Here is a 15,396-nt window from a genome sequence, read left to right as displayed (position 1 = left end):
GCCACCCTGGGTAGTGATCTATGCCCCCCCCCCCCCCCCTCCCCCCGGCGTTACCCATTAGCATCACTTTATTTATAAAAATGATATCTTTATTAATAAAGGAAATACAATGTGCATTACTGTATCTGCCATATAGGTATTTACATAGTAAATATACTAAATGTAATCCACCTACAACCATAAGCATGTTCAATATATTTTACTTAATATAAAAAAACGATAGCTCCGAGGGTAGACAAGCTCATACAAAGCGTTAAAACCTTTAAGATTGTACGCTTTTCCTTTGTAATCTAAAAATAATTACAGCAAACACTAGAATTACTATTAATTTTGTTGAGTGTTTCGAGAATTAATTTCACACATTGCAACCCTCTTACAAATCCCTATTATCGGCTATCAGAAAATTTAGGAGAGAATTCTTAACTTTTCTATTAAAGTTAAGAGCAAAGGAGAATTTAACCTTTATAATATGATCCTGGTAAAATCCCTATTGGTTTCATGCAAAAACGATTAGTGTAGTCGTGATGAGATGATGAAAGATATAGTTCCATTAACAAAATCTTTAGAGTGGTTTCATCTCATACTACAGTGTTTTGGAAACCAGAGAAGAATAGCGTTACAAACCCAAACATTTGGTACAAATTGTACTATGTCGGCCGATTATATATAAAGTGTATGTCCCCATACTGGCTATTTAAATTTCTGGCCTAATATTTTGTCGGTCCGGACCGTGCTAGTGCCGGTCTGTGCATACGTGGTATAAATGAATCATCCTATCCTATTCCTTAGTTATTAAATAAATCTATATCTACACTAAAATCTTAAACTATTTAAAATAAAATAAAATTACTGGAGGTAAATTTTTAATCTAATTTTTATCAGGATAGTGCAGATTAATTCGAAATTTTTAAATAAATTCAAACTATTAATTACGTTTGCTAAATAATTGTTCGAATTTCAAAAATCGTATCAAAAGATTAGGTAGTAACAAGTTTTTCAGAGTCGAGATGAAAATTGCAACTTTTAATAATCAACAAACTTTGGAAATATGCATGCTATAGGCTTTAAAATATTATTAACTTGCTACTCATCAAAAAGTTATGATTAAATTTAATCGAGTATAAATCATTTTTGACACACCCGCTACCTACTTTTGCAAAATCCATGCAACAGTACGGACAATTCAGAATTCATATTTACAAACAACACGCCTGCTAATACCGAGTAAACTGAAAATTTGGATTTACTGGCCACAGAGCTAGCTCTTCCAACACTTTTAATGGTCTCTTTAATGGGATGAGGAATAATGGTAGTTTCCTCTAAATGCTGAATCTGTTGGTCTGCTACGGTGAGTACCATAGGTTGATCAGCTGAAATTGGCATAAGTACTTAAAAATTAATATAGCTTTTTTTCTCTTAAATCACAAGTATTTAATGGAGCGACACATAGTACTTTATTGTGCCCAATTCTTTATTTAAAGTATAAGATTCAGTAGGCAATATATTCGTCGCCGCCATATATAGACTACGGCAATAAGTTTTTATATAATCCAAAACTGTTTTATTATTATCGTACTTACATATACATCTTCTGCTTTTATAAGGGCTATGTCCTGCCCTACAGGAACAATTTTTGTGGATGCATGCAATTTTTTCCTGACAATCCGCCCCACAGTAACATTGGCGATCATGGTCACACAGGTCGTGTAAATCTAAAAGAATTTATAGCAACTTGTAACCTTAGTGTAGATTTGCATTCATCTGGAATACATTTTACCGCTATAACTAACTAAAATATTCTATCTTTAACGGTACCTCTATTTTTAACGCACTGTCCATTATGCAAATGATGGAAGGCTTTGCAAGCGCATTGGTTCTTCTTGGTACACATACTTTTAATTCCTAGGGCTTTGTGGCATTCTTGTTTCTTAGAGCACGTCACCCTTGGATTAGCCACTGAAAGATGTTTACAGGATATACATCGTGTTCAAAGTAAAGAAGGGTACATATGGGATTGAATAAAATGGGGGAAAAGTTGTACAATTTCAAAAACAAATTTTTTAGATTTTGCAATATTTTCCAATGTAATTTTACCATTGCACTGACCGACAATACAGAAATTTCAAATATACTACACAAAAATGCTGAAGCTTTAAGGATATATAAAAGAAAAGCGCTGGTACCATCGGTAGCGTGATATTGCAAAGCATTGAGCTTAGTAAAATGATTTTGGTTAAAGTAGTTGAAAAGTACAGTAAGCCCTGGTCGCATAGTATTATTAATAATTTTTCAATACATTAGTTCAATAGTAGGGGACTCTATCAAAACCTTGAGGCTACTCAGTGTGTGACGCTTTTGCGTTTCAGCTGAAAAACTTTAGGGGACCTCAACTTCCTGTTTACTGTTTGTTTCTTGAATAAAACTCAGTTGTAAGATGTTTAGCGTCTTAAAAATGTTGATGTTATTTTTTGGTAATTTGCACCCAACTCGCCAGAAAAATACAGCCATATACTGAAATAGGTATGAAAGCATAAAGTGTTTACTGCATTTTACCAAGATTTTTTTACGATTTTTATATAATAATCATGCTACCTTTTGAAATTATTTTGAAAAACCCTTCTGTTGGAAGGATTTTACAACTCTGAAAATTTTTAGCACATTGGATTAGGGGCTAATCTATGCGCGACTGCGCATATTCAAGGCAGAGGTTTCTAACTGAAACGCCGGTTGTTTACAATTTTCACATTTTAGAAAAAATCGCAATTTAGCACAAAGACGTTTTGTCCGTCTCCCATTTCGATTTATTTGCTCTCCCTTATCATTCAAATACAAAATAAGTCTACATTTTAAGTACGTAAAATGAAATTAGAAACCACACACGGCTCCAAATTACGTCCCAACTGGCGCCTGGACATGTACATATATCAATCAATAAGGGGCTCTAAAATTTAAGACAAACTATTCGAATCGTTGGTAATAAAATTAGGACAAGAAATCGCTCGATGACCTTAACAATTCGGTTTAGTTTTTGTTACCAGGTCGTAAAAATTCATGCGATACTTTCGCGTTCCATACGTTTAGAAATGGCCCGTTTGTTTATAAATCATGTAATTAGATCACATTTTATAAGCTTCAACGGTTAAATTTTTTCTAACTAGTGTTAAATGTGTAGAATGTTTTTAAAACAAAGTTAAAGTGATTTAAATTCCGATTTTTCAGTGGCGGCGCAGTTGTACGCCTATTTTACGCGTTTTCTGACGACTTGCGAGTAAAGGTCAGAAAAACCAAGTCAACACACACCTTGAAAATTTTGTTTAAATTTCAAAAGATACGATATTCTGTCTTTCTTACCGTTTTCTCTTAAAATGCTTTTCTACGATGTAACTCAATCTGATGATCAATTACGAGGGGACACGATATCCAAAAAATGTAGAAGATTTCCAATAAAATTCTTAGAAAAATGTTTAAACGCTATTGGGTACAACACGCTCTTAGAACACCCACGTAGTTGATCCTGATAATATAATTGTTTAATAACAGTATGAGTGATAAATAATCACCAGTGTCCTATTACTTGAACTGTGCTTCAGTTATTTAACAATTTTTAAAGGGGTATAAATTACTGCCGTGCTTGCCGTTTTCTATTTCTAACTAACCTTTAAGGACTAACCTTTAATTACTGTCAGTTTCGGTTTAGATTTATAGGGATAGAGTGGGAACCAGCAGCTGACTAACAGTTCTATACACAATTTCACTCATAAGTAAAGCGCATAAAGGACATCAAAATAAAATTACTATCGAATAAATCAGGGACCTTGTCAGGGGGAACTATGAAAATTGCAAAAAAATCGCATACATATCATTGTTATCCATAATTACAACTTGTTTAACCATTGTTTAAACATCGTTTCCTTTCTAATTGCCTTTATCAACTGTTTTAATTTTTTTATGTTGTTCATGTTTTTCATGTCTTGTCAAATACCCTTTGAGTTCATATTTTGAGCTTGATATTTATTCGCTTATCTTACCTACTGTCTTTCTGGTGTATACCAGTCGACACGTTCCAACATTCTCGAGCTGCGCTCTCGTGATGTTGACACGACCAAGTCTCGCTACTAAAAATATTTAACAAACAAAAAAATGACCGACTACATTTGAGCTCTTGTAGTGTTGCTTCCGACAACTATAAAATCACCAATTTTAGCGCTTCTACTAGAGAATAATAGTAGGAAGGCACAAGTCGCCGTAATTAGCCCGTAAAAATATCTTTTGTTTCTTCTTTTTGCCAACATACATGGAGCGACAAACCCATTTAATTGTCGTGTTCCTGCATTTCTGTTGTGTCTTCCGGGTCTCCAGAAATAAGTTTACAAATCTGATGAAAGCTCGATTGTACAACTTAGGGCCCAGCTGCGCTCAACTTCAAATTTTAACTCTCTGGAGCCCCCTCATAAAAATCCATTATTAATTTGTGTCCACCCTTAAGAGGGTTCAAGTGACCTGACTCTTAATTTGAGCTTGGGTTTGGGGGTTGACTCAATTGGGACATTTGGAACGGGAATCACGTATATTGATTTAAAAAGAAGTGATCATGTTTAGTAAAATTGTGGAATGTAAAACATCGATTTTATTTCGAATTGGACATAAACGTTAATTTTTTTCAAAATTGGCAGAAGTGAAATGGATATTTCATGCTCCAAACGGCAACTATGTATTAAAATTTTTCAGATCATTTGAAAGAAATGGAAGCTTTATCAGATTTATCCCACCGTTTACTTGTCTATCTAAACGAGGTGGTTATAGCTAGTTTATGGGAAGCAAAAATAAATATATACATTAAGGTGACAGACCCCTCTAGGCCATAAATTTAGCTGGGGATACACTTAAAACTACTGACAGAACCGAATACCTACAAACTACAAATTAATTATGGTAGAGACCTACAACAGTGTTTAGGTATAGGTGAATCCAAATTAAATGCACGGGTTTATTTATCAATAAAATTAAAACAAAAAAATGTATTAAAAATGAGTACAGAAAATATTGCAATTCTATAACTCACTTCGCTTGCAAATAAAGAGTAAATGAGAAATTAAATAAAAAACCGAAAGATGATGTTAAAAACACTATATATGTATTTGTCCTTGTAATTAGTACTTGGGAATATATTAGGACCATAGTCAATTTACATTGCGCTATAAACCTAAACAATGCATGGCTGAGGCGTGGCTTCCCGATTGTCGTGTTCCCATTGGTCTGGTGGGTATTTGCCTTATTATTGTTGATGACCTGCCACGCGCATTTGTTTACATAGTTGACGCCGCTAGTCTGAATGTATTCTAATTTTGAGACTAGTCTTATTTATCGATGTAGAATACATTCATTAAGATTCTGCTATAAAACGTGAGCCACCCTGTATAAACCAATCTCTATTAGCAGAATAGCCATAAACCGAAAGATGCGTAACCATATGTCGCGTTTTTAATCATTATAGGTGGTCCAATAAAATTACTGATACTCACAAGGAACACAAGAATCATACCAGACAGCAAAATTCTCTCTGCATGCACACACGCCCTTATAGCAAATTGTGTCGATGGTCCCGCAATCGTCGTCGGTTTCGCACGGCCCATGTAGTGCGGACCCTACAAATAAATTTTTTTCCACATCATTTGAATATTCTCAAAGATAAGGAGTGAGAATTACCTAGTGCTCCGCCGAGCCAAACAAAGACAAATATAAACACTAGTTTGATAGACATCATGGTTTTTTGTATCGGTTTCCAATGAGGAGATATCGATGAGGCACCGTCTGCTAGGCTCCAAAAACACCATTCATCAGATGATTTTTTTTAATTGTCTTATCTTCGATTTGCGGTAGTAAATAGTGTCTGGCATGATCTGGAATATTAATATTGTTGTTATTACGACCATCAATAGTTCAATCACATTATAGTGTATTGCCTTGAAATGATCAAAAGTTAATAATAATGAACAATGTTAGTACTGTAGATCTTGAAATTTACTTAGGAAGGTCCCAAATTCCGCGATAAACATATGTAAGCCATAATCTTAAACCTTCGATGATGGATTTGTTATAATAGATGAATGAATAATTGACGAGTGTAATTTACATTGCTTGAAAGCCGCAAAGGAATCATCGTGGACTCATTAGCATCAATAAACTTTTTTCTTATTTCCTTTTAATTGACTTTGTAAACATGTATTGTACCAATTTTAATTAACGCCGTTTGATATACAAGAAGCTTGACTAATGCGCAAGCGCGACATCGAAAGTAACGTCTATATTTAAGTTTTCTCTGTAATATACGCAATTTTTCATTATTATTAATTAAAATGACTAAATGCGATTATTGTATGAAGTCCTCCAGATGTATTCATATGCATAGTGTTTAGGGTACCATAAAGTCTATTTTAGTCTGTTCCAACTTTTATGCGATGAAGCTCTATGAAAAAGAACGGAAACATAAATTTTAGGACATTGCACATGATTCATGACTATGATTACGTAGTATTATATTATTGCTAAAAACGTCGAGATGTTAAATGTGTGAGAATTATTTTTTTATTTGTGACTCCCACATATACAGGGTGTCGCATATCAATATGGAACCTTTCCAGGGAGCAATCCTACTCTGACAAATAATTAAAAAGTACTAATAAATCTTCGGTTGACAACGCACCATTTTCGATATACAGCGTGGCAAAGTTACAATTTTTTCTCATATTTTGTGTTTTTTTCACGTGTGCCTTGAGTAAAATTTTTAAAATTTTAAATATCTCCATGATGATATCTTACACCCTGTAGGGTAGAACCTTCACAGGTAAATCATGTTCCAAGTCACTAGTTAGTATGCTGTTTGTGTTATTTAAAGGATATATGCATATTTTGGTGATAATATATTAAATAAGTTTTTTTCGCGTGGCCTTTGCTTAAAATATTTTAATAATCGGAGCATTTTCACTTTTCGTTACTACCAAATTTTCAGCATTTTCTCAGGAGATATACGACTAATGTTCTATCGATGTGGGATACCCTGTACAAGACGTAAGTCGTCACTTCGTGTGATTTTGTCACCATAGATTAGTGCCTGTTTTCCCAAAAAGGAAGGACAAAACTATAAAGAACAACGCTAAAAACAGTTCTTCTAGATCGTTGGATGCGCCAAGATTCCACTGGACCATCGTGGTCGTGATTTGTGCATAGGGAGTATTATGAAATGTATCCTTCTAGACACAATAAACGTTGTGTATAAAAAAATTTCAGATTGAAAAGCAAGTTAAGCACCAAAGTGAAGAACAAATTTTACTGAATATTACTTAAATTACTTTCATGCTGTAATGAATGACAGAGATCTTCTTACTATAAAAACTGCAACATCTGAACAAATATTGCATGTTTTTTTTGTCGGCAGGGAACAATTTATTCAAATAATAAACAACTTATTACAACACTCCATTATCTCCGAAGATGTATGCGTATTATATTCAATTACTGAACAGGACATGATCATTGTAAATCATTATACAGTCACACGCATTTAAGAACGCACACTTGTATAACGTGTTAAAGCTGTCTGGGTCATAATTTTACGACCATCTCAAAAACTGAGAAATTATTGTTTGCACATGACGCTTAAATATTGATCGAGCTTTGTTCCAAAAAATAGCACATCTTGCCAGATGAGCCAGCACAGGAAGATCACCGAGAGAAATAAACGAAAAAAATGAAATAAAGCAATTTTTTGATTTTTATTTAACATGAGTAAAAGGTTATCGTGTCCAAGTTTATTTATGTTGTCTATTTTTGCTTTAAAGTCAAAGACCTTCATAATTACAGGCGAAAACATTTTGCGTGTAAAAACCATTATTGGATTCACCAGGCAGCATACACTGGCGATGGTGCTAAATGATTTGATTAATTCGAGTTAATTCAATTTAGGTTCATCGAGCTAACTTGCAGTTGAAACACGGCCAATGCGAAGTAACACACGTCAAAAATGGCAAAAATTACTAGATAACACTGGTAATTCCCGATGACAATTGGTGAAACTGGAGAAATTTGAAGGTGATGTAGGGACAGTACCTGTGGAACGGTTGGAGATACTGTTTTTCACCCCCCTTGTCAAACAATTTCATCTTTTCATTTTATTTCATTAATTAATTTTTGGCTTAAAATCAGTTTTAAAAATGAAAAGGAACGTGAATATTTCCCAACAAAAACATGTTTTTCTTAGATGGGCAACGATTCGTCCGTTTTTCTACAATTGACAAAAATTAAGTGAAAAGGCATCTATGTTACAAAACAAGCTGTAAAGTGCCAATTCACAACTTGTCCGTCATTAAAGCACAACTGTTTGCCAAGCGGTGCAAAAACACGTTTTGTCCGGCATTTTTGATTTTGTCCTACTGTGTATCGCAGCTTATTCAAATGTTTTTTTCTTAAAACATCTCGAAAAATGGCATAGAAAAATATTTGGTCACACTTTCCTACTAGCCGTTTTGACAACGGAATATAGCCTAATTCTATAAGCCATTAGGCTCTGCCATTCCGTTAATGTTTGAATGGGCACAAATGTAAATTGGTAGGAAGCGGTTTTGTTTCCGTTAAAATTTATGTTACCTTTCGCTGCTTACCAAAAGGTCGTTAAGACGTAAACGGAAATCCAAATTCTATAAGATTTTTTGAGGTGCCAAGAAAACTTGAACTCCTTCCATTCGAAGTAACGTGAAATATAGGTATACAGAGTGTTTTATAAACATATGGATTTTCAGGGAATGTACAGTTAATAATAATAAATATTTAGATTGAATAAAGTTAGGTCCGAAATAGCTTCGTTTCTAAGATACAAAGTATTTAATTTCTTTTTTTTAATACTTTTTAAATATTTAAAAAACGGTTTGGGATAAGGATATGTAATTAAGGACGCGCTATGGCGGAGTAAATGTGCATATTCTGGAATAGGTAGAATGTTTCCACATACACCACTACCCTCCGTGCGGCCTTCCAACGTTCCTACATGTGTAAATGCCTCAGAATTTAACTCGAACATACTGTGGAAGAAGAGTATTGTTTTGCGATGAGGCATGTTTCACACATGTTTGTCTTCATGTCCTCTACCTCTGCTAAAAGAAAATTAAATTAATTTTTCTTGAAGAATAGAAAAAAAATCGCACTTGGAAACCCATACTTACCAGTTTTTGAGTGGGCACAGGAATGAGGAATCATTTTTTTATCTTGAAAACGGCTACTTGAGCGACAAAACGAAAGGCCTTTTTTCATCAAGAATTAATGAAATATAAAAAAAAATTAATTAAACACAGTATCTTGGAAACGAAGCGATTTTGAACGCGAATTCAATGGATCTAAATAATTGTTTTTATGAGCTCTATGTCCTTTGAAATTTTGTCGGTATGTTTATGAAATACCCCGGTTTTTTTTCATAATTAGCGGTTACCAGATTCAACTTCTGACGTTGCGCAAAAACTGTCTGTAATCTGATAAATTTTAGCGCTGGCTCTCACCTCTGAGAACTACACCTAAAGAAAAAATTGATACTGATTTTCAAAAGCTTTAGTGTGCAAATGTTTCTGAGATACAGGGGGTGTTAAATAAAATACAAAAGCTCCAACAGGTTAAAAACTCCGCGGCGGGCGGCGAGTCATAAACGGAGGAGGTTAATTAAACAATTTGTAATTTTTAAAAAACTGGATATAACCCATAGTAAATCGATTTTATTTTAGGTTTTTGACGACCACCCTATAGCACTCTCTAAAGAAAATCAAAATAGTATTTATAATATTTTTTTTTCCGTGCTACTTACAAAATCGAAAACTTACCTTCTTACACCTCAGTAATAAAACAGCTCATCATTTCACGCACTGGTGACGACACTACAATTTTCGTCTAAAAGACATCTTGTGGCCAAATATTCTGTATCTATACCAATATATTTATACTCAATAACATTTCTTTTTTCAAGTTTGCAACTTCAACCACTCAACCGCTCGCGAAAAAAAGATCGGTTGAAGATTTTGGTTGATGCCTGCAAGAAGTTGGAGGCTCAATGCGATGCTGAGGATCGCGGGTGTCAAGTCTGACTGTGCGCACACGAAGAATTTTGTGACTTTTGTCGCACTATGAGCTCGAGTCTCGGGCTCTCGAGCATTGGAGCGTATATAGCTTTCATTCATCCAACTTGGGGAGTTTTCGTTTCGGTATTGTTCCTATTGAGAATAAAACACATCAATTTTATAAAAAATCATTAGGAAAAATGAGCTGTTTCATCCTGCTGAATGGATGCGAGGTTACCCCTAACTACCACCTTGACTCGCAGTAATTGCTACGTAAGAGCAAATGACAAAAGTATTTACCGACACAGGGAGATATATAACAGTTACATATCGCATATTTTCATCACCGGGCTTATTACTGCAGTAGAATAGGACAACATAGATAATTATTTTTAATGGGTGTACAACGATGCTGTATCAAACCATTTAGCTGAATTAAATAAAAGGTTATTGGGTATTAGTTATTACCTATTGGTAACTGATACAATATTATACATAACATGCATATTTACATATTTACTATCACCGATAGCTTGGGCTGGTGGGTATCATATTCGAGAAAAATAAGCTGCCATGCTGATACTCTCGAATTAATGCGGTTGCTCACTATATGTACATACGTTAATCTAAATACATATATAGGCTGTTCCTTAAAAAAAAACGAAGTTTGCATCTGCATCTGTGAATCCTGTATCTATTAGAATATCTTTAAATTGTGCTCTATAAGGTCTTACATACACGGTACCCCTAAAATTCATGTAGGAAATGGTATCATGAGATTAATTATGTCGATGTATTAAGTTTTCCTTTTCAAAAACTATTCGAAAAAAGTGTCTCGTTTAAACGCTATTGGCGGTCAAAGTTCTAGAAAAAAATACGTGTTTTTTGCTATATCTGGAGGACGCTTCAATGGATTTAATTGAACTTTGACCGTCAATTGTGTTTAAACGACACACTTTTTCCAAGTAATTTTTGAACCAAATCTTGATACATTGACCTAAATGATTTTACGATACAATTTTTGACGTACATTTTCGAGACACACTATACAAGTGTAAAAACAGTTTTTTTAATAAAACCACTAATAAAACCGTAATCGTCCGAGGCGCTCTTATTGGAACATCCTGTATAACTGGAACCTTAACTTGGCAGTATTCATCTTCATAGTAAAACATGAATGGAGTAGTATTATTGCTAATTGCTGTGTTTTATATCCATAAGAAGCGCTTTCAGACACTGAAAGTATGGTATGCAAATACATATTAATACAAAACGTCTCAAAAATGGGGCAAAGCACTTTATGATTTCGACAGCTCCAATAGGTTTCAATGAACCAATAATTCATTGAGATGAATGAATGATCAGAGTTTGCTAAAAAGTCTGACAGAGCGCGGCCGGCTTCGAATTAATCGGCCTTCAGAAATGGTAATGGAACATTTTTATTTATACTAAGGGAGAATAAATCAAAGCCTTAACAATATTACCAAGAAGATAATATTCATTGAATCATTGAAATACAGACTGGATATTGGTTAATTTCGTGGTTTGCAGCGACGACCCTTACAGAAAGAGTTGGCAGATCATCAATATAGCGATTCAAAGGTTTTTGTTTATTTTAAAAAGCGCGTAAGGTGTTTATATAAAAAGCTTCGATTTTTTAAAATTTATATTCTTCAACAAATTTGTCTAATTCTACCTACATATAGCTTGCGAAAGATAACGTTGACAACCAAAAACTCCCCAGTGTTAATTAAAATGTTATCAATTATTACAGTTCGAACTGATGGGTTTAGTAAAACAGGAAAAACCTTAAAATTTTAATTTAGATATAATGATGATTTTACTGCATATTGATTGTTGTGTCTAACACTTTTCAATTTACTAAGAATTTAAAACAGAATTCCACATAAGAATTATTATTGGGTAATAAATGGAACATCGGTATACCTTTCGGTGCAAACTTACCACAGGAAATCCGCTCACAAAGAAAAATTCCGCCAGCGGTCAATAATAATAAATTTTTATTGGTAAACAATACGGTTTTACTAACTTCAAGTTGAATTTTTAGAGATACAAAAAAACATTGGTTCTAACAGACAATGAATCAACAAGTAACAATACTATTCAGAACCAAATCTTGCCTAATAATTATTATTACGTATAAGTAGAATAATGTATTCCATTTGCTGGTTGATCGTTGTCATGAGACTCTTACACATTTTGTTGCCCCAAAATAAATATCAAGGGCATGTTCCTATAGCATACGAAACCGTTTTCAAACCGCTTTCGAAGCTATGTTTAATTTATATTAATAATTTTAAATTTCACGAAAGGTAAAGAAACTGTATGAATTTATGTATAAATCGCCCATTGAGAAACCTAAGGAGATTTAGGATAAAATGGGCCCTGCTCTTTGATTTAAGACATTGGGCGAAAAACGTCTTTCTTATAAAAACATGTCCTGTCGCCGGCGACTTGTATCCTGCGGTAAATTCTGCATGATAAATACCCCATAAAACTTACCACGCAAACCATTAAAAACTTCTGTGTTGTAGATATAGATAGTTATACGACTCCAATCATAATCAATAGGAAACAACATCATGCATATAAAATTTTGGGCATATTTAACGTAGGTACATAATATGCAAATCTCTTCGTATGGCTACGTGAAAACGAATGTCCTTTGCATTTTAAAATTTACATCCGCCATTATATTTTCTACTCCTGGGGGTTAACAAGTAAACAATATTGTAATATCCTTTCGGATATATTATTTTGCCTTGTGAATATTAATTCAACCGCTCATTATGGTGACCTGTTGATCAATCAACAGGTCTCTAGTGTTATCAGGTGTGAGCATAGGGTCAAAATAATCGTCGAAAAATACCTAATACAACCCTGAGTGATTCAAACCGAATCTGAAGTGGTCGAAACCGCAACAAAACAATTTACTGAAATTAAGCATAAATTCTGCCAAACAGCGTCTATGATGCCGGCAATTGCTTCCACAAGTAGCAGACTTGTTTATTTTTTGTTTCTAAACATTCCCACTAATTATAGCGCATTAGGTACACTTTAAACATTACAAATTTCTAAAATGAGCCCTCTCTTCGTGGTTGTTGAACTTTCGGTTTACTTAACTTTATGTGCTTATTGCCCATTTCCGAGTTTAAGAAGTCCGCCAAGAAGGTGCATGGTGCATCAAGTCATTCTGAGAACGAATGGAGGTAGTGGCGATGGCCAAAATCGATCAGCTTGATTTCGAACTTGCCTCCATTAACCTATTCGCCAAATTTAGCCCCTCGCAGACTATTTTCAATTTCCAAATTTGAAAAATGGTGGAAGGTGATTTTTCAATAACGAAGAGGTGGCGTTCGAAGTTGATGCCCAATTTGAAACGTTCGAAGCTTCTTAATACCGATAAGGAGGGTACAGGAGCTATGGAAAATTACTGGAAAAAGTGTGTCATCTGAAATGAGACTATGTTGAGAAATAATATAACATTTTCCATTTTTTTTTCTATTTATGTGTTAGGTTGCGTACTTTCCAAGCTGTCCTCGTACCTCAGAACTTCCTGGCGCTTTCATGGAAACTACTTTAATAATAATGTCGTAGTGAAAGTTTTAGAGCGCGATCTGCCCTGTAGCAGTCTAAGGTGCAATAACTCTGGCACTTAGATTTTCCATTATCTTGCCATATTCTTGCACTGCGTTTTAAATTAATTATTAAATGCAAAGAGTCGTTTCTGCGTACGGCACTGCCATTGAAATTGTTTGTGTTATTCACCCCCACAAAAAGAGCTTAGACAGCTACAACTCAAGTAACACTTTCCTTATCTTAATACAATGCAATGCATTTGCTCCCAAAAATGTCCACCGTGGGAGGTATGCCCTGTTTCAAATAAGTATCAGTGATGGTATTATTATAATGATTCACTCTATTGTTTGTACCATTTTTACATATTGCTCCAATGATTTATGTTATGCTTTATATAAGTATTGCCACGTACGCCCTAGTTGCTAATGCTAACATCACTCTGTGAGCCTAATATACATAATATATGTAGGTCAATTTCCTAGATTCTGATAACCGAGAAGACCACCATCTAATGATATTGAAAATTCCTAAGTCAACTGTTACGGTATACAGGATGTATCATATCATCGTGAGGATATTTCATGGACCGACAGAACTCTGCAAAATAATAAAAAAATGCTAATAGACCTATAGTCAAAAACGCACCATTTTTCATGTATAGGGTGGCAAATTTTCGCATTTTTTGGCATATTTTTCCTTTTTCCCACGTATGTCAAGAGTTCAATTTTTGCAATTTCCTACATCCATTTTCCTTAAGACCCTCTATAAACAAATATAAAAACCGTAACTATATACAGGGTGTTACATTTTTGGGAGATGTACTATTTAATGCTTAGTACCTTTTTTGGAAACCAAATCATCTATCGATAGAAATTAAGAATGTAAAGAAAGGAAAGGAAAACAATAATCCGGTTTAGTTATCAACTGTCTAATGCGATTCGTCACACGCAAACAAATTTTTAAAAATAAAAAATATCTATTCGAAAACGAAATTATAAAAGCTGTTGAAAATGTTGTCCTCCTACTCAGTTGCAGGACTCCCCTATTGACCTCACAGACCAACGGACTCTTCCGTATATTCCAGAAGTATTATAGATGATGTAGCATAAATCTACTATTGTATATCACAATTCACCATCTGTTTCAATTAGGCTCTCTCTGGTAAAGCAATGATTTGAGCCCCCCCCCACCCAAAAAAATCCACACTATTCAAATCGGGTGATCTGGGAAGCTATGACTGAGGAAGAAGACATGTAATCACATATTACATTACATTATTTATTATCAATAGAAATTATTAAATTGTCGACTACCTGACGGATTTCAATAGCAAAGAGCAGGACGTCAAGTAAAGCTGCATTACAAGGTGGTTTTCAATGTATTCAGTATTCACGATCATTCTTTCTTTTTTTGTGTAAAGACATAAATATTTAAATTGATGTTGCGTGAATTGACATAGCTTGAATGCTAGTTCTCATAGCGCTTGTAAATCTTACCAAGATGAAGTCATGCCTATCCATCAGGGTCTGATTATTTATACATACTGTCGTAAACACATATCAGAATTTTAATTTTCCTTTGAAGTACATATTAATAAGGCGTTCTACTACTGTGGCTACTACTAGCCTATGGTGAAGACGATAAGATCAGTACTGCTGGATTACGCATTGAAGGACGCAAATATAGGAACTAAGTATTGGAT

The 15,396-nt window shown here is 34.3% G+C and overlaps 1 protein-coding gene across 3 annotated transcripts; it reads right to left on the bottom strand.

The window, feature by feature from the left end:
• Positions 1 to 431: 431 nt before the first annotated feature.
• LOC136339182 (uncharacterized) lies at positions 432 to 10,159 on the bottom strand. Of its 3 annotated transcripts, none has more exons than XM_066282204.1 (6): positions 9,861 to 10,159; positions 5,707 to 5,900; positions 5,523 to 5,645; positions 1,816 to 1,956; positions 1,581 to 1,712; positions 432 to 1,370 (listed from the first exon to the last, which is right to left on the bottom strand). In XM_066282204.1, the coding sequence occupies exons 2-6, from the start codon at positions 5,762 to 5,764 to the stop codon at positions 1,144 to 1,146; spliced, it is 681 nt and encodes a 226-aa protein (XP_066138301.1). In that variant the 5' UTR covers positions 5,765 to 5,900; positions 9,861 to 10,159; the 3' UTR covers positions 432 to 1,143. The 3 variants fall into 3 exon arrangements, with proteins under 3 accessions (XP_066138301.1, XP_066138302.1, XP_066138303.1); XM_066282205.1 differs by lacking the exon at positions 9,861 to 10,159 and adding an exon at positions 9,005 to 9,129; XM_066282206.1 differs by lacking the exon at positions 9,861 to 10,159 and adding an exon at positions 7,385 to 7,404.
• Positions 10,160 to 15,396: the final 5,237 nt, after the last annotated feature.

The sequence above is a fragment of the Euwallacea fornicatus genome, chromosome 5 (assembly GCF_040115645.1).
Source record: "Euwallacea fornicatus isolate EFF26 chromosome 5, ASM4011564v1, whole genome shotgun sequence".
NCBI lineage: Eukaryota > Metazoa > Arthropoda > Insecta > Coleoptera > Curculionidae > Euwallacea > Euwallacea fornicatus.
This window is presented reverse-complemented; position numbering and strand designations above follow the sequence as displayed.

Coding starts and splice junctions, on each gene's coding strand:
- LOC136339182 (XM_066282204.1), bottom strand. CDS start 5,764: ATGATGTCTATCAAACTAGTGTTTATATTTGTCTTTGTTTGGCTCGGC. Junction 1,713..1,815: donor ACAGTGCGTTAAAAATAGAG/GTACCGTTAAAG, acceptor AAATTCTTTTAG/ATTTACACGACCTGTGTGAC. Junction 1,371..1,580: donor TAAAAGCAGAAGATGTATAT/GTAAGTACGATA, acceptor TGCCAATTTCAG/CTGATCAACCTATGGTACTC.